Below are 20,008 nucleotides of genomic sequence, written 5' to 3'. Positions count from 1 at the left end.
TCCTTTAAGCATGAGCAAGTCTGGATCCAAACCCCATGCTTGTAGCTTCCTTTACTACTGAGAAGTTTCCTTCCTTTTTATGGTGAAAATCTGCTATGGTTATCCTTTGTTCTGAATACTGGAGATGTGACCTAGGTGAGTATCAGAGATCCTCACGCCTGGACTGAGAGGTGGCATAGAAGAAGGAAGTTGACATACTAGCTGCCTTGCCATTTTTTAAATGCAGCTCAGTGGTAGAGCATGTGCTTTGCCTAGAAAAGGTTCTGGCTTCAGTCCTCGGCACTGCCAGGTAGTTCTGAAAAAGATTCCTGGTCTGGAGTCAGATGCACTGCTGCTAGTCAGGATTCCCTGAGCTTAATGGACCAATAGTGTTACTCAGTATAAGGCAAGTTCTTTAGCTCCCATGATATGCATTGTTCCCTTTAGGTACCTTATAGCATCCCTGGGGCTGTGTACACTATGCATTTATTTAAAGCACACACCCCTCTGAATCCTGGGAACTGTAGTTTCTCCAGCACAGAGCCACAATTCCCAGCACCCTTAATGAACTGCAGTTCCCGTAATTTTTTGTATGTGCGTGATGGAATGATGTGCTGTAAAAGAATGGTATGCATGCAGTGTGTGTGTGTGTGTGTGTGTGTGTAAGAGAGAACTCCAGGAGGCCCTGGATACCCGGGCACCCACAAAATTTTCACTGTGGGTGCCTGGCCTCCACCCATCGCCGCTACCTGCTGCTTTACCTCTGGCTCCACGGTGGAGACTGGGCAAGGGCCTTCGCTTCAGGGCTTCTGTTGGGGCCCACTGTGGCCACGGACGTGTGCCCAGGGTGTGGGTGTGTGGCCTAAGTGGAGGCCTTAGCCTGGTCACTGCAGTGGTGGGAGGGTGTGGGGTGGTGGAACGCCATCTCCATGGGACTGTGGGCACCAATTCTCTGCTGCCCATCCCCCACCACCGTAGAAGCACATCCGCGACCACAGTGGGCCCCAACATAAGCCCCACAGTGGAGGCAGATGTGATGTCATCGTGATGTCATGTTGTGCACGTGTGCTGCTGGGCACCCAGAGTCTGGGGACCAGGTCAGTGCCTCTGGCACCCACCCACCCACCCATCAAATATGTTTTCCTGTGAAATGAGTGTAGGACGCTCGACATTCTTGTTCAGTCTCTTGACATCTTTCTTCCCAATACTGTGGTTTTTGTGAGCTGGCAAGTTGGAGATTGATCTGTTTGCCTTTGTTGTTGTTTTTTAAAGATTTTTATTAAAGTTTCAAAAATTTTATCAAAACAAAACAAAACAATAATACAAACAGACAAAAATAAAAACAAGTATAATTTCAATCCCTTATTTTCTTATAACTTACTTCCCCGACTTCCTCATACCTCCCCTTTCTGTATTCCAGTTTTTAATTTATTAATTCAGCAAATCCTTTCCCTTAATTTTCATTTAGTTTTTGGCTTTTCTTTTCTTTTTACTTATCCATTACAGCTGGAAACCACGTAATTTCTAAACCAACGTCATTCTAACATTCATTAATTTTGCAATGTTTCTTAAGATAGCCCTTAAATTTCTTCCAATCTTCTTCCGCTGTCTCTCTCCCCTGGTCTCAGATTCTGCCAGTCATTTCTGCCAGTCCCATATAGTCTATCACCTTCATCTGCCATTCTTCCAAGGTGGGTAGGTCTTGTGTCTTCCAATACTTTGCGATGAGTATTCTTGCTGCTGTTGTAGCATACATAAATAATGTTCTCTCCTTCTTTGGCACCAATTGGCCGACAATACCCAAGAGAAAGGCCTCTGGTTTCTTCAGAAAGGTATATTTAAATACCTTTTTCAGTTCAGATCTGTTTGTCTGTTTGTAATGTTTGTCTGTTTATTGCACATGGAATATTGTACAGGTTGGAAAGAGGATCTAACATGAAATAGCTTTCAGTGGGAGATATTTAAGTGTGTGCCCTTATTTTTTTCATTTGTAGGTGTCCTTTGTTTTTGGTGAGCTGGCAAGATGTGGGTCTGTGTAATATTTATTTATTGCATGTTCAATATGATACAGTTTGAAAATTGAAGTTACGGTAAACACTCTAGTTTTCAATTTATTTCAATGAGATTTAAGTGTGCGCTTAATTCTTTCACTGAAATCAATGGGAATTCAAAGTGTTTAATTGTAGCTGGATTTTGCTGAGGTTTGTTGTTTGCTAATGGCTTCCTGTAGAATTAAGAAACAAACTTATTAATTAATAATGAATCAGCAGTAATTAATTAATTACACACACATGGGTTACACATGCATGCAAACATATTTAGAAATGTGAAGGATTTCTGCCACTTTTGCATTCTGCGCACATAGAACCAAAACTAATGATAGATTCGCTGTGAAAAGCCTTGTTGCTCTGTTGAGGCTTGATTCATACATCAGCAAGATATTTAGATGGAGGTTAAGATTAGAATTTTTATGAGAAAGTTATACATGCCTCACAAATGCATAGACTGGATTTTTTTTTTTTTTTTTTTGCTTTTTTGTATTGAGTGCTGTGGCACTTTTAATGGAACTCTTTTACGGTTATTGGAAATGTTGAACATTATTTAAACATTATCCCCAGATAACATGTCGGCTTCACTAAGGGCATGGGAAAGTTAACTTTTCTCTTCATTGCTGCTTCCATTCGAAAATATGGGTTGTAGTTAATAGGTACCATTTGGCACTGTCTCCAGAAGTAGCATGGTTGGCTGCACACATTTAACAAATGAGAGGCTATTCATGAGTACAGGTAGAGAATAATGATTAGGGCTGAGCCAAATGTTCTTCTGGTTTGCTTTTTGCCTCAGTAGCAGAAAATTGGGGTGTCTGGCCCTATCCCTGTGTTTAATCTTTAATCCTGCATTTTTTCATGGTTGCTAGTAGCAACTTATATGTTTCCAGTCTCTCGTGGTGCTTCAGTACCACTTTATATATATTTTTTGAAATAATCAGTTTTATTTCTTCTTGAGTGGCATTATCCAATAAGCTGGGCTTGCCATATTTCAAAAAGGGGAAATCTGTTTTTGGCCAAAGTTACTGAGCTTTTTCTGCAAAATCTCAAAAACAAAAAAGAGAGAAGTATTTTGCCTATTTTTGAGAGCCAGCATGGTGTAGTGGTTAAGAGCGGTAGTCTCGTAATCTGGTGAACCGGGTTTGCTTCCCTGCTCCTCCACATGCAGCTGCTGGGTGACCTTGGGCTAGTCACACTTCTTTGACGTCTTTCAGCCCCACTCACCTCACCTTGTGGGGGAGGAAGGGAAAAGGAGATTGTCAGCCGCTTTGAGACTCCTTAAGGGGAGTGATAAAGTGGGATATCAAATCCAAACTCTTCTATTTGGGGCAGAAATTGCGAGAAAAAAAATCAGCACTTCCAATATGGACATTTTTGCCGCTGTCAGATAATTCTGCCCAGACACCATTTTTGACGGGCGGATACCGGCTATGTCTGGAAAAATTTGGGTGTATGGAAGCCCTAAATAAACTGGACACTGGATGGTGATGTCTTTGTGCTAGTAATCCAATCAGATTTGGCTATATCCTGATGTCTTTGAGGGCAAATGAAGTAGGGGGAGCACATCTAATATAGATTACAGGCAATATAGACAATACTAACCAATCAAGGATCACACTGGCCCATTAACACTTTAATTGCCTTTTGCAGTGATCCCTGGAAAAAACAACCCAAGGGGTGGGGCTCCTGTTTGACACTTGACCATACGAAACTGCCTTATTGTTTTCTTTGTCCACCCAACCCACTATTGTCTACTCCAACTGGTGCCTTATTCTGCAGGAACTTAAGGCTCACAATTATAACCTTCCATCATAGGTTGTTGCTACAGCCCCTTTATCTATTGCTCATTGAATGCAACATCTGCTTCTTTCTGTCCCCTATGAACCACACACGCAACTCCTAATCTGCTCTGGAGGCTTGGGGAACCCAAGAGGAGGTAGAGGAAGGTCCACTCTTGTGACATTCAGTATAACCCATGGATGCTCTGTGGACAATCAAAGGGTTGTGGTTAGGTTGCGGTCTTCCACCATCATCTCAATGCCCCTGTACATGATGATTGCGCACAGTATTTAGTCACCCTCATTGGGCTATTAGACTGTGCTGATATTTGGGGTGGGGAAAATACTTCTGCTTCAAGTCCATGTACTGGTTCTTAGGATGATGAACAAGCAGTCGTGTTCTTCTGTTTCAGATCTTGTTTTCAGTTCTTTAGACTTTCTGTTTAAAAGCATAGAAATTAAGTGATTCGGTAAATACTTCATCTTTCTACTCTCTATTTACTTTACAGTGGAATGATTGAAAGTATATAACGTGATTAAATTGTCCCCAGTGGCAAAGGAAGAAAACTCAAGAGTTAGCAACTAGTGATATATGTTAATTGCAAAAGAAATGAATGAAAGAATGGGCACTTTACATCTCTTCTGTGAGTAATTCAGATTTGCAGATGGCATTGCACAGAAGCATAATTGTTCCGACAATACCCGTTGCAGCCTATTTTTAACTAGAAAATAACAGTCAAGATGTAACTCTATAACACCTTTTGGATTTCCTTTAATTAGACCATCTCTGTAATTATCTGAGGTGTTTTATTATAAGTCAGTTTTTCTATGCTGTTGATGGATGTTTTGATGCATTCGGAGGTTTTCATCTTTAAATAGACTAATTTGGCTGTGTTTTTTTTCTTCAAACGGTTGAATTCAACAAAAGAAGGACAGGAAGATTCAGTTTCCATGCTGCTCCATGACAGAGAACAACATCTTATTGAACATCTGGCTTCGATGTACATAATAAAACTTAGCAGCTGGAAGGAACAAACCCACTCCTCAGAAAGTAACATAAAAGACACAGGAAAGAGTCTCCCTGTCAAGATTCCACATGCTCTGACAAGGGAAGATGCACTAGTCTCTCTTTCAGTTGAAATACTGAAAATTTATTTAGGAGATTCTTAGCTCATAATGGGCTTACAATACAGAAGCACAGATTTCACCTGAACATTGGGAGAAATTTCTAGAGCAGGGAGGGTAGGACTGAAGGCCACAGGACCTTCTAGGCAATCTTCTGGGGTCTCATAGGCAGGGCCAGAAGCCAGAGTGGTTGGAGCAACAAATACTAATTTACTCACACAGCCCTCACTACCCTTTCTTCCAGTCAAGCAAGACGCATTAACGGAGTTCAAGGACACATTCTAGATAGGCAGAAACACTCAAGTATGGAGCAAAGCAGGAATGGTGAGGGATATAGCTTGAGGGTAGTTCAGAGGGCCACACAGAGAGGCCTGGAGGGCCACATGCAGCCCCTTGGGCTTGAGGTTTTCCAGACCCATTTTTGTTTTTGAAGGGGCAAGCTCTTCCAAAATGACACCAATTACCTCCTAGAGTGGTAGTGGGTTCAGCCTTGCTGGAAGTCTTCAAGCAAAAGTTGGGTCAGCCATCTGATGGGATTCCTTTAACTCTGGATTTTCTGCATCAGTTGTGAACTTAGACCAGGCATAGGCAAACTCAGCCATCCAGATGTTTTGAGACTACAATTCCCATCATCCCTGACCTGTTAGCTAGGGATGATGGGAGTTGTTGTCCCAAAACACCCGGAGGGCCGACTTTGTCTACGCCTGACTTAGACTAAGTAACCTACAGGCCCCAAAGATTTTGGCTGTGTACACCTATTACATTTTATTCTAGAGTCAATGGAAACTGGGCACTACTTTGTTCTACCTAGTCTGCTCATGTAATCTAGATACCGCATATTTTTGGGCCCCCAAAAGCACTTGAGAAACTGTTTTCATTCTGATTGACTCTGCATTGCCCCACAATGCATCCATTGCATTGAAAACAGATGTAGGCAGTACTGGCAATAGGGATGTGTGTATGAGTGTCCACTCCTACCCAATGATGTTGTGAATGGGCATATACCAAGTCTGCAGTTGCCACTCTTTCTTCATTCCCCATGCGCAGGGTGGGAAAGGCATGAATAACCCAATCAAGGGGAGGATTTTCAAATGCTGATCAAGAAACCATACCCACCCTTGTGGAAAGCAGTCTCTAGATTCCATCCACATTGAAAACAGCATGTTGAGGACAAGTGTGAATGCGTCGGGATTGAGAAAAAACAAATAAATACATTTTTGTGCTACAAAATGGTTAGTGTGTACACAGCCTCTGTGTTGTGGATGTGAAATTGAGATTTCCCTGTTGTAGTAAATTGTCTTGAGAGGATAACTTTTTAATTATTTGCTCAGATGTATAGCCTACCTAACACCTGCTGGTTCAGCTGGATAACATTTCCTCATAACGTTCGATGTGATTTGAGGATTATCTGCATAGATACAATGTATTTGCTATGGTTGAAGAACAATATGAAACTGTGCTATTGCGTGAAATTGTGTTTATGCCAACAGCGGTAGAACCCAGTGAAATTAGGAGTGCCTGGTGAATAACATCTCCCGTAAGGGACTATGCTAGCTGGGCATGTACCCTTCTAACTGTAGCGAAGCCTAGGAGTCATCTAATTATTTGAGGTTGTACAAGCAAATAAGTTCGCCACTATCACCTATATCCATGAAGACCGTGCAATTTGTGCGGCTCAATGGTGGCATAATATATTGTCTGTTTATTTCAGCTGTTTTTATGCCACGGGGCACAAGGGTTTCTAAGCGGTGTTCAGAAGGGTTACGTAAAGCATACGGTGGATAAAACCAATTTAAAAGTACTGTATTTTTCGCCCTATAGGACGCACTTTTCCCCCTCCAAAAATGAAGGGGAGATCTGTGTGCGTCCTATGGGACGAATGCAGGCTTTCGCTGAAGCGTGGAGAGTGCGCACCGACCCCTCTCGCTCTCCATGCTTCAGGAAGCTATCAGCAAGCCTGGGAAGCCCACGGGAGTTCCCGCAGGGCTCCCTAGGCTGCAGGTAGCAGCCTGCTGCACGGAGTGCGGGGCGCGCTGAAGCAGAGCGCCCCGCGCTTCGGGCAGATATCCGTGGCTGGGGGGGAGGAAATAATTTTCCCCTTTATTTCCCCCCCCCCAAAAAAACTAGGTGCGTCCTATGGGCCGGTGCGTCCTATAGGGCGAAAAATACGGTACGTAATAATAAAATAAAAAAGGCAGCCTTATTTAGGGGAGTTTTTAATGTGTGACATTTTAATGTATTTTTAATCTTTGTTGGAAGCTGCTCAGAGTGGCTGGGGAAACCCAGCCAGATGGGCAGGGCACAAATGAATAATAATAATAATTATAATAATTATAATTATAATTATAATTATTTTATATTATTATTGTTGTTATTATTATTATTGTTATCATTATCATTATTAGCTTCCTTAAAATGCCTGCTGAAATGGAAAGGACTTGATGAAGCACCTGAAGTTTGACAGGGAGCGGGTCTGTCTGATCTCAACCAGGAGGTAGTTCCACAGAACTGGTCCCGCAACGCTGAGTAGGATAGCATTATCATCAGTGGGTTGTTCTCGTCTTTTCTGTGTTTGGGCTCTGCGTGCAAATAATACTGACACCTTTTGCCTTGCCTTTTGGATTTACTTTTTTTACTAAGAGTCTCTGCTCCCCAACACCTAGTGGTTACTTTTCCTTTACCCTGCATCCGTGTGTGCGCATCCCCCTACCAGCTAAGGATAAGACTTTGCACTCCTTGGGCTCTAATCCACAAAAGTGCACCATAGATATAATCTTTTAAGGGCCTGGAATTTGGTAATTGAGCGATGGTTGCTAAAGTCAGGTTGGAATAACATATCTTCAAGACGTTAAATTAAAACAACACAGATATTTGCTTACTGAGAAGCTGAGAGGGTTGCAGACTGGACTGAATCTGCCCTGAGATCAACTGAGGAAGGGCTGTATTCAAATTTAATAATAGTAATAATAATAAAACGCCTGTGCAGCTCCTCACTGGTTCTGTGGGTCCTCCCCCTAGAATATACTTTTCAGAGGGCATAGGAGGACTGAAGGAGAGAGGAAAGTCTAGGAAGATCAGCTATGTGAGCAGCCTTCTTCTGGTCATGCAACTTTTGGGTGCAACCTATTGTGTCTATTATAATTAAACTTCCACAAACTAATTAGGATTTTAATTAGTGTTATTCTTCCATCAATTGCCCATCTTTTAAAGGAATTTTCCATTTGTCTTTTTCTGTCCCTTTTTTTGTTGGTACCATACAAATGCTTTATAGGTAGGTATTGTGAAATTGCTCTCCCATCTTTTGTTTTCTCATCAACAAAGCTAAATCCACAGCTTACCAGCAGCGAAACCATATGGTAAGTGTTTCTAAGAAGTGCTCCAACTATGCAAATCATATAGGCATTGCTCAGGATGAGATTATGTTTTGAGCTCATTTAAGTCCTGGTAGATTTCAATTATTCATTTTTCAGTATCTGGAATATATATGGCATTCCCCCTAAAATTCTGCTCATTCTTAACTTTTCCTACTTTGTGTATATAAAATTCACATATATAACATATAATCTATTTATTAACTTATTGATTTGAAAAATGTACATGGCACTTTTCAGATTAAAATAAACCTTTTTCTAGGTTTTTTAAAAATGAAGTTTTAGAGCAGCTAATAAAATCTGAAATGTAAGTACAATTCGTTGTTGTTTAGTCGTGTCCGATTCTTCATGACCCCATGGACCACAGCACGCCAGGCACTCCTGTCTTCTACTGCCTCCCGCAGTTTGGTCAAACTCATGCTGGTAGCTTCGAGAACACTATCCAACCATCTCGTCCTCTGTCGTCCCCTTCTCCTTGTGCCCTCCATCTTTCCCAACATCAGGGTCTTTTCCAGGGAGTCTTCTCTTCTCATGAGGTGGCCAAAGTATTGGAGTCTCAGCTTCACGATCTGTCCTTCCAGTGAGCACTCAAGGCTGATTTCCTTAAGAATGGAGAGGTTTGATCTTCTTGCAGTCCATGGGACTCTCAAGTACAATATTATAATATAAAACATTGCAAAATTTAGCAGCGGAGATTAAACAAGAACAATGAGTTGGATTCAAACTTTAAAAAATATATTTATCTGAAGGCCAAAAAAAATCAAAGTCTGTGCCAGGCAAGTCTCAGGGAGAACATTCTGGAGGTGTGGTGCCACAACTGTAAAGACCCTGCCAAAGGTCACATTTATGTTTAAAGGTGGGGAGATCCAGGGGAGATCCAGGGGATGACAGAGGACGAGATGGTTGGACAGTGTTCTCAAAGCTACAAACATGAGTCTGTCCAAACTGCAGGAGGCAGTGGAAGACAGGAGTGCCTGGTGTGCTCTGGTCCATGGGGTCACAAAGAGTCGGACACGACTAAACGACTAAACAACAACAACAAGTGTCAATTCAACCTTCAAACTAGAGTAAGCTTAGGCTTGTGTTAACAGACAAAGCAAAGTTTGCTAGTTTTTCAGACTATGACCAAGAATATGTAATCATTTAAGACTAATGAGCAACCATAAAATGTTAGCCTTTATGGAAAACTGATTCTGTCCAATGACTCTGCTTAGCAAACGTTTTGTCAAATGATTTCTCATTACCCAACTAAAGCAGCCAGAGGTTCAAAACACCCCCCCCCCCATGTTATGACAGGACCCAAGGATTTGCTTCCTAGTATTTCCTTTCTTGAAATACAAGCCATGGCAGCTGCCAGTTCATTTGAAAGAGCGAATGGTGATGGGAATAGTTAATCCTTTCTTCCCATCATGTGCTCCTGTTCAAATTTGCTCCTGGTAGCATTTCAGTGAAAAATAAATTTGAGCATAACGTGAGATTCCAATGCAAAAGATATGCTGATGTAGCATTTGGTATATACCTTCCAATATGTCACAGGTGAAAATGGGGACATCCTTGTGACACCCCACTTCCCAAGGATCACTGCCCAGGCTACCTTCTCTCCTTCCTGGCTTTCCTCCACTTTCTCTATTCAGTCTTCATTCTCTTTGCAGTTCTCTGTGTTCCACCAGAGAAAACTCAGGAAGGTGTTAAAGAGATACTGGGAAAAACACATTTTCTACCATATGTGATCAGTATTCAAGACAGCTGCTGTGTGTGTGTGTGTGTGTGTGTGTGTGTGTGTGTGTGCGTGTGCGTGTGTGTGTGTGTGTGTGCTTGTGTAAGTCTGGCTGTGCACTGCATGGTGCCTTGGTATTCACGCATGCCCATTGGCCTACATGTGAGCTGAAGCCAAAATGTCTTCATTCACTGACTTGGATATATAACTTCTAGAGATGACCCTGGGGAGGAAACTGAAACCTGAAAAATGACAGCTCTTTTGAAGTGCAGACAGAAGATAAAGACAGCGAAAAAGCAAAAAGCTGAGACAGTGATTTACGAGGGACTAATAAATAGGGACAATGCCTGACAAACAGGGATGGATTCAGGATAACCACAAGGAAGAGGAACTGTACCAGTAAAGAAGAGGACAAATGAGGCACTGGATTGTATTAAATTTGCTAATTAATATGTATCCAGCGCTTTTTTTCTTGGGGGGACACAGGGGTACGCATACCCCCAAACATTTTGTGCATCTAACGGGAGAAAAAACTTTTAAAATTTAGTTTCTTCTCTAGCACAGTGAATCATCAGTTCCGTTGCTATCCCCAATGGTGGCCTCATTTCCTGTCATGGTGTTTCCTGAGTCTCAGACGGAAGCGGGCGTTTAGTGTGTGAAGTAGGAGATGGAATCTAGCATGGTGATTGGTCAGTTTCGTAGTTTCCACCTCTGATGGCAGCTTCATTCCCTTGCCCGGTGTTTCCTGAGTCTCAGACACAAGCAGAGGAATCAGGAAGATGTTAGTGCACACAACCTCATGCTAATGTGGAAGTTACTGTGAGCTGTCAGCTGTGTAATTTACTGTATTTATTTCCCCCGATTTGAAGTACAAAATGGTATTTTCTTGAGTCAAAATGAGAGCACCCCTAAATATTTTTTAAGAAAAAAAGCAATGTATGTATCTATGCAAATTTAGAAGTGGTTATTGATAATTAGCAGAAATACAATACATTTCACCATGGCAAAGACAGAGATATTGATGGGCGACTTCAAGGTCCTCCCCTACTCTCTCATCTTAGGGTCCTTTATCTTTCAGTTGGACCTGGACTAGACAAGCCTTCAGAGAGAAGTCCCTCAAAGAGAGCATTGCCCTCTGTAAAGTAGGACACCTTCATTGGAGTGTTTGAATCCAACTCATTCCCAGGGAAGAAACACTGAGTCTGATCAAGGAAGATTCTAAGCTGCCTCTAGATCAGAGAGCTAAGTCACTGGAACACCTTTCAGATAGACGTTTAAATGTTGAGATGCTCTTTTGAACACGGGTATTAAATCTTCGAAAACACACCCTTCGTGACAAATTGGCTCCCCTTTTAATCTAGTCCACACATACAAGTAGTAATGACATAATACTATTAGGGCAGGAAGGGCCTGTCAGGCAAAGGACATGTAGCTTAATGGCCATCGACTGACTAGTCCTAAGCACTCTTTGAAGGGATCAGGAGAAGGTAACGTTTGAAAATACACGGCTCAGGAAGAAAAGCCTACAAGCTCAATACTTTTTAATTACTCTACAAATACGACTGCAGGTAAATGACAACAGATAAAAAATCAAGCAAGCCACCTCATGGACATCATTTTCCGGACATTAATTTGCCATTTGATAAGTCATTTTAATATGTTGTGATGAGTGTGTGTCTACATTTATCTAAATCAGTACTATTCAAGATTTTCTGCACAGTAATCAGCCCTAGGAAGAACAGTTGGAATCTTTTAATTTCTTTTTGTCCACCCATCTTATTTCCCTCTTTCCCCTTTGTTTATTCCCCATTCCTCAAATCAATAAATCTTTCTTTGTTAGGACCAGTCCACATAGTACATTGTCCTACTCAGCCTGGTTGTGCATTCACATTACAGAAAATGAGAGTGCAGAGAGTGAGGTTCTCTTCAGAACTGGCCACCCTGAGTGGCCCCTACCCCACTCCTGTAAGATATAGGCTAACGAAAGGGAATGTGTGTGGCCGATTTATGAAGCTTTTGTTGGTTTGGAGCCAGCAGGTCTTATTCTTGACATCCATGATGTTTCTCAGTTCTTCAGTCTGAACAGCTTCTGAGGATCTGACCTAGAAGAATACTCTTAATTCCTCTTCCTTTCCAGCCTGTCTTAGACTCACACTTTGCTCCCCTTTTTGAATTTTTGGGTTGCTATGTGATGGCTGATCTTGCTTCTTTCATCAGAGATCATATCTCTTGTCACCACTGTCCTCACTGACACCACTCCACCTGTGATTGGAGACTCCTCCTTAGGCTGTGGACTTCTTCATCTTGAAGAAACCTATACAGATACAACCCTACAACTCTTGTGGGACCTCACATTATATGTACACCTGTGTGTCCCCCAATATATATTATATAATGTGGCTTAAATTGAACATAGGATCAAGTTCCATCAAAATTCATAAGATTTCCTTTCATAAACTGGTTGATCCCATTTGTTGTAGCCACCTTCTATAACAGCCTTTTCTTCTTCTTCTTTCAGTAGTATAGTAAACAGCTGTCCTGGGAGATTTGATGTAGTGATAAATTCCATCCTGGGTTTCTCCAGCTGAAGTAATGGCCGTGACTGCTGCCAACAGTGTACTTACTAGTGACGCCAAGGACATAGAGTAAGGGGTGGATTGTTTCAGTGGGCTGCTCTTTTGGGGCTGGCTGGCAGTGTTGGTGTAAAAATGTTCATGGGAGCAGAACGCTTCTAATGGTATCTTTGAATGCGCTGCACTGCTGTGATCAATTTTACTGATAAGTGTCCTCTAATTAAACGGAACGAGAAGATCACGACTTATTTTAAACTGGGAAATGAGTTGGATGTAATTGTCTAACACTCCTAATGGTTTTCCTGTACCAGTCTTTCATTTTTATTTTGCTGGTGATGAAGATGCTGCTGTTGCAGTTGGAGACTTGAGCACCCTAGTCTTCATAAAAACGGGCCTAATATGTACAGAATGAAAGAGATCGCTATTCAAGTGAATCCCAGAATAGAAGAAAATGCCGCAATACTGCTAAAACCTTTGAAATAAATGCCGTGGTTATACAATTTAGTATTTATACCAAGCACTGCATTCAATTAAACTGAATTACAGCATAATCCTATGCACGTTTTCTCAAAAACATATCCCTGTATGCACATGATTATTCCCAGGAAACCGTGCATAGGATTGCTGCCATAATCATCCTGTAGCCGTATGTTTAAGACTAGATGGTTTTAGCGCCTGTATTGTTTGGTTGTTTATTTAATTAGTCAATGAAAAGCATGTCAGTATACTTTTTAGCCTTAACATATATACAACAATGTGAAGTGTTTATAAATTGCTTTGTGTCTGAACATGCTTCTAAGAATAAAGCTTTAATTTAGATATGGAAATCCTTGACCTAATGTACCTGGCTTTGTTTTCAGCATGAGATAGGGACCAGGCTTCTTGCTGAAGAAGAGAGGGACCACCATTTATCTTTTTGAGTTTGTCAGAGTCTGACAGCTATGCACTTACAATCCAGTTAGCTTGTTTGCTTTTCGTAGCTGAGATCGAGAGCTAGTAAATCTTCTCCCTCATCTCTGATATTCTAATGCTACTACTTAGCATTTATAGAGCACATTTCAAGCATGTAAAGCAGTTCTATGCATCATCTGAGTAATCTTTATTGCCAACTCTGTAATGTAGGGCAGCACATTATCTCCCTACTGCAAATGGGAAACTGAGGCTGAGAGGCTAGCCTCACCCAGTGTTTGTGTGTATATGTACACGTGTGTGTGCTATTGAGTTGATCTGAATGCAGGAATTTTGGGATTATAGCGCACATGTGTGTCTTCACTGTTCTGCACCAGATATTAATGGCCATTTTAATCTGATGGTAATATGGGAATGGGCTAATTCCAAAGATGTTTCAGGTCTGCTGAAGGTACACGCTGATAAAAGCATAGCAGCTATTTACTCTCTCCTTTTAATAGGACAATGCAGCCGAATATTCCCACCTCACCTTGGCACATCACAGATAATCCATGGCAATGGTACCACCGTTGGCACAGTAATAACATTCCAGTGTTCAGCAGAACACCAGCTGATTGGACAAGGGGTTGTCACATGCATTTGGAAAGGAAACAGCACACAGTGGACAGCAGACATTCCTTCTTGTAAACGTAAGTATTTTCCCCCCACTGATTTGGACAATTCTTTTACCTTATCTTCTCCGAGTTGATCCATAACACTGGCAAAGCTGGTGATGGATGTGTACGGAGATAAGGATGATGGTTACTGTATTTTTCTGTGTATAAGATGAGCTTTTTTGATCCAAAAATGAGGTTCAAAATTTAGGCTCATCTTATACACGGGTAGTGCTGAGGTGCGACGCGCGAATGGTTTTTTGGCATGAACCTGAGATTGTAAGCGTTTGGCTGCTTGATAGCTGGGGGGGGGGGGGAGATGCCAAAAATCACTCACTCGCCAGAACGCAGCACACAACCACTCGCGTCACTTACAATTGCCGCTTGCGTCGCAGAAACCACCTATCAGCTCCATGATCGCTGCCAGCGGCCACCAATCACACTCCCGCTTGCTGCGACAAAGGCAGCTGTTTATTGGCTGCCACAGCGGCAAACAGAAGAGCTAATGGCAGCAATCAGGCAGCTGCGAAGCGAGCGGTTGTGTGCTGCGTTGTGGTGGGTGAGCGATTTTCGGGATTCCCCCCCACAACAATCAAGCAGCCAATGCTGAAAATCGCTCACCCACTGGAACAAAGCGCAAGCCGAAGTTTTTAAGCCGTGATTGGCCACTTGATTGTTGGGAGGGGGGGCAGATGCCAAAGTGCGAGCCCGAGATCATAAGCAGCAATTGTAAGAGATGCGAGTAGTTGTGTGCTGCATTCTGGCAGGTGAGCCATTTTCAACATCCCCCCCAAATAATCCTCCCCAAAAGCTCAATCCCCCCTATTTTCTAAATTTTGAAGCCCCCAAAATAGGGGGCGTCTTATAGATGGAAACATATGGTACTACCATGTGCAAGAATACTTGAGTCACATTCTGATACCACCAGCTACCATCAAAGAAAGGCTTGTGGAGAGCTTTATGGGGGATATAAATGCTTACGCTTGTACTTGTTTCATTTTTGCAACTGTGAGACATGTTCTGTACCCTCTCTCAGAAAACTGCCAGTCTGACCAATCAGGCTGATTTTTTAATATAATTTGTCTGTGAATAGCTCTCGCTTGCTCTCTTTAATTTAATGCTAGGCTTTTGGGGGGAAAATTGATTCATCTCCTAAAATATGGATAGTTCTGTAAAGCGCAATTAGGCTACTGCCGGTAGATAGCAGAAAGAAGAGGCTGTCACATTGACAGTGGGCCTTAAATGGCAACGATATTAGCCCCTTTTCACTCTGTGCTTTTTCTTATTTATTACATCAGTGGTAATGGTCCAACTGGGGGAAAAGAGGCTGCAGCCAAGCCATAGGATTTCAGCAAGTTGCTATCAATCCTAAATAGACCGGAAGTGCATCCACATCTAATTTTAAAATGACAAGGGACTGCGTGGCTTGCCCACTCATCTGAAATTTGCTTGCAAAGCTGAACCACAGTGGTGCATTCCTGGTTAATTGTGTTTCCAATCACAGCAAGACACTGCCAGCAACAGCTGCTCTAAAGAGTATAAAAGCCGTATTTGGAAGGTGCCTTAAAAAGATATTACCTAAATATCTGAGCCCCATGTTAAAGTCTTGACATCCACTTATTCAAATAAATCAATATGCACATTATATTCAGTTCTGTTCCTCCTTTTCTTTGCACTCTGGTGTACCTGTAGATTGTGGGCTGCTTAGTCTGATATCACTATTGAGGGCCAATATGTTCATGGCCCTGGATCTCCCTTCTTACGGTTCTTGAACTTCAAACCACAGCTAGAGTGGACAGCCCATCAAATAGAAGATTCTCATCTGATAGCCCTTCAGAGAGAGGACACCGGGCCACCCTAGTCAGTGGCGAACGAAGGTGTCATGACACCCGGGGTGGAGCGTCACTATGTAGGGTGCATGTGTGATGTATGTGCATGTGCATGCACCGTACGTAGCGACACCACACATGTGCTGTATATAGTGGTTTGCTGCTGGAGCTGGGATCCTCTGCTTGCGGCTGAAGCCGCGAATGGAGGATCCTCCACATGTGGCTGCGGCAGCGCGATGGCTGCGGCCCCCACAGTGTGCCTTCTTGTCACCCCCCCAAACCACCTGGGGCAAACCACCCCACCCCCTGTTGTGACGCCACTGACCCTCGTACAAGCCATCAAGTATGCCTAGTTTTGTGTGCTGACTTTAGCGGATGCAGCAGGTGATATAGCAGAACCAAAGATTATTCACATGTGCCTGATATCTACCTAGATCCAAGCTAGCAGAAAGAAACAGCCCTAGGAATTATTCTACCTTAATGTAATATGTGAAACTGCCAGGAGGATGGCACAGCAGACAATGACTGCTGCTTACCTGTCTGTGCCTCACAGCTAGCCCTGTTCCTTTCTAATATTAGGAGTATCACTTTTCTTATTGTTTGTCCCTTGATCCTTCCTGCTCCCTATTCTTGGTGTGCTGAAGCATCACAAGTATGTCTACCAATATTGCATTGATGATAGAAAATCTCTTGCACCTCCTTAGACTTGAAAAAGTGTGACCCTGAGCAGCGTTATAGCATTGCTTGCTGGGAAGATGAACCCTGACACTGTTATCCATAAACATAACCCGTTAAATATCAGCTGCCAGGCGAAGTATACAATTAAATTAAAGAGCTGTCCTAACCATTAACTTCTTTAAAGGTTTGCCTCCCATCATTCCCTCCCCCAACCATTTTTTTTGGTAGCTCTAGGATTTGTTAATGTCATTCCTTTAAAAATTCAAATGCATGCATTGTATTGATTCAAGACTGTACAGCATGCGACCCACTTATGTGGTGTCCGACCAAGGGCTTCATAAACATCCTAGTGTCCCCACCACCACCCTCCCTAGGAATGAAAGAATAAAGAAACAATCTAGCACTGAACAGGCTGCAAAGACCTAACCGGTAGGCTGTGTTTGGATTGGCGTGCCACAACAGCACCCAGGGCCGGCCCTCCCATTAGGCCAAATGAGGCAACTGCTTTAGGCAGCAGGTGATGTGGGGCAGCAGCGGCGGCTGCCTGCTTCTCCTGAGCCACCTGTCCATTCTGCTCTGTCAGAAGGCAGAGATGTATGTTTCTCATAAACTGCCTACGGTGACCTGCTGCTTCAGGTGTATGGGGGATGCTATCCCATCACGAGTGCCAAAGTAAGATTCAGCTGCCAGTTCAGTCAATTTCTGTTCATGGAAAGGCATCTTGCCTTTTGCCTCAGGCAGCAATATGTCTTGGGCCAGCCCTGGCCATGTCGGTTCTGAATTTGATGGGCTATATTGGCAAATATTCTATCAGTGCCCTCCTTGCTGAGTACTTTAACTTCCTTTTCTTGCCGCTGTTGCTGATTGGTTGGCTGTTCCCTCTGGGCCCAATCAGCACAGATCTAGAGGAAGAAGACAAGGTACATGCTCTTTGCTTTCTTGGAGATGGAAGGTGAACACTCAGCAGCAGGAAGAAGAAGGGCAGTAGCACAACTAGGAGACTCCAGGAATTGGCGATGGGACCCTTATTGAGGCATGGTTCTGGGCAGGGTGCCTGAGAATGCCAGTCCCTGGCGCCAGGCCTGTGCCACAGGCTGTGAATATAGACAGAGTGCTTCCCTCTCCCTCCTTTTTCCATTCTTCTTCTCTGCAGGATTAGTTACTGTGCCAAGTTACTTGTGAGTATTTCATTGCTCACTTATAAATAGGATGCTTTTAAATAGTCTGCCTTGAGATGCTCCCAGGTTGAACTGAAGCCAAAACACTCCACTTGTCAGCACATACTAAAGTGAGGGGTTCATTAGCAGGAATACAAAGGAGGTAGATATCAGGGCGGATGTCAATCTCTGACTGTGTTTGCTGTATTGCAGCCGTATCCAAATACGAAACCTTTGGATTTAAAGTTGCCGTCATTGCCTCCATTGTGAGCTGCGCCATTATTCTGCTGATGTCGATGGCTTTTTTAACCTGCTGTCTTATCAAGTGTGTTAAGAAAAGTGAGAGAAGAAGAGCTCAAAGGTATGTCATGTTTGACAGGGGAAAGGTTTAAGAGAGGTAACTTGAAGGCTCAACTATACGAGAGACAGCATGTTATTGTTCTACGGCTGATTTTCTTTGAGACTTTTGCTGTACTTGTAGAATTGTAGAGTTGGAAGGGACCCAAGGGCCATCTAGTCCAACCCTCTGCAATGTTGTTGTTGGTGTAGTATGGACGTGCAAAGTGGAAGATTCCCTTGGTTTCCCATGCTACGGGGTCTGAAAATTTGCGGATGTACTTTGCTGAGGGGAAGAAAGTCAGTTATATGCTAGCATTGTACATCATTTTTGGCTCTGTGAAACTGAAATAACTGATAACAAAACAAGTGTTTAAAGCATTGTTTTATTTTGACGGCTTCTCAGTTTGATTCTAGTGATGGTACCCCAGTGTTTGCTGTGTCTAGGGAGAGGCAGCATACCTCAAGGAAGCCTCGACTCGTCCAATCTGTGCAACACTCCCTGCCATATCAGCAGCCATTCTTCTCCTGCTGCTGCCTTGGAAACAATGTTTACACCATGCTGAAAAATCATAGGCAGGGTCAGTGGAACAGAGAAGGCCTGATATGAGGACTGGGCTTAGGGAAGCAAATGTTGGGCTCCCACAGCAGCTGAGGCTGGTCACTGACTTTCTTTTAATATAATATATATTTGGTGAGCAGCAGTACTCAGCCTGGCACTGTGAAGAGAAGTGCATGGCAAACTACTGCAGTAACCACCACCATTTTCAGTTCCCCAGAATGGTTCTGAGCCCTGATGTAGCAGCAGCAGCTGAGTCCTGTAGTAACAAATTGTAGACTAGGCCAGGAGGCCCTTTACAGACGGAGGGCCTCATTCCCTTCTGGAGGCCACACACAGGTGGTGGGCAGGGCCAGAGACAAAAGTGGCTGGAACAACAAATGTATACTTTCCCTTTATACAGTAGTGTCTACTAGGGTTGCCATATTTTGAAGAGCAAAAAAGAGGACACATTTGCTGACTTCTACTCTTAACTATGGATCGGTATGACGACTCTATCCTTGAAAAAGAGGATGTGTCCTGGAAAAAGAGGACACATGACAACCATAAACACACACACACACACACACAATTTTTCTTGAGGAACTGGCTTAAAAAAGGGACAGATGAGTTGCCCTGGGCAAGATGAAGTGAGTAACAAATTTAATTTATAATAGGAATAATTTCAGGAGAAACTTCTTGAGCAGGGACAGAATTTTTTTTACAGCCTGAGGGCCACAGTCCCTTCTAAGCAACCTTCTGGGGGCCACATGCAAGTGGTAGGCAGGACCAGAAGAAAGTGTGGGGGGAGCAATATATGCCAAATTATTCTCATACCCCCACTCTATCCTTGATCCAGCCAAGGAGAAGCCATTATCAGAGCTCAATAACACATTCTAGCCAGGCAGAATTACCCTAGGAGGGGCGCAAAGTTTAGGGGTATGGCCTGGGAAAGAGGAGGGGTGTGAGATTCCTCAAGAGGTGTGGAGTGTAATTTCTGTATACAATTTTTGTAGCTGGGGAGGAAAACAGTGGCATCTCCAGTTGGCAAATGTTATGTGTAGCCCAGTTTCTTATAATCTCCAATGCTATTTGTGAGGGTCGTACAAAGGCCACAAACACACCTTGATTTTTAAATAATGTAGATAGGGCAGAAGCAAAGAACTCACAAATATTACCAAGAAAAAGAACAGACTTTTAATTCTATCACCTGACTGAACCATGGAGGGGTGAGAGATGTGTCCTTTTTGCTAAAGATTTAACTATTAGGTATGAGGAGGAGTTCCCGCAGGGCTCCCTAGGCTGTGGATAGCAGCC

General features: G+C 43.0%; 1 protein-coding gene across 1 annotated transcript in view; it reads left to right on the top strand.

Annotated features, from left to right (window-relative positions):
• The window catches only part of SUSD3 (sushi domain containing 3), a 46,579-nt gene that overhangs the window by 14,699 nt on the left and 11,872 nt on the right, over positions 1–20,008 (top strand). The window contains exons 2-3 of the mRNA XM_081898353.1: positions 14,001–14,189; positions 18,031–18,178. Coding sequence (XP_081754479.1) covers positions 14,001–14,189; positions 18,031–18,178 — 337 coding nt within the window. The remainder of the gene's footprint in view (positions 1–14,000; positions 14,190–18,030; positions 18,179–20,008) is intronic.

Source organism: Podarcis melisellensis (genome assembly GCF_964234715.1).
Source record: "Podarcis melisellensis genome assembly, chromosome: 2".
Lineage (NCBI taxonomy): Eukaryota > Metazoa > Chordata > Lepidosauria > Squamata > Lacertidae > Podarcis > Podarcis melisellensis.
The sequence above is the reverse complement of the archived record's forward strand: the minus strand, read 5'-3'. Positions and strand labels throughout refer to the sequence as shown.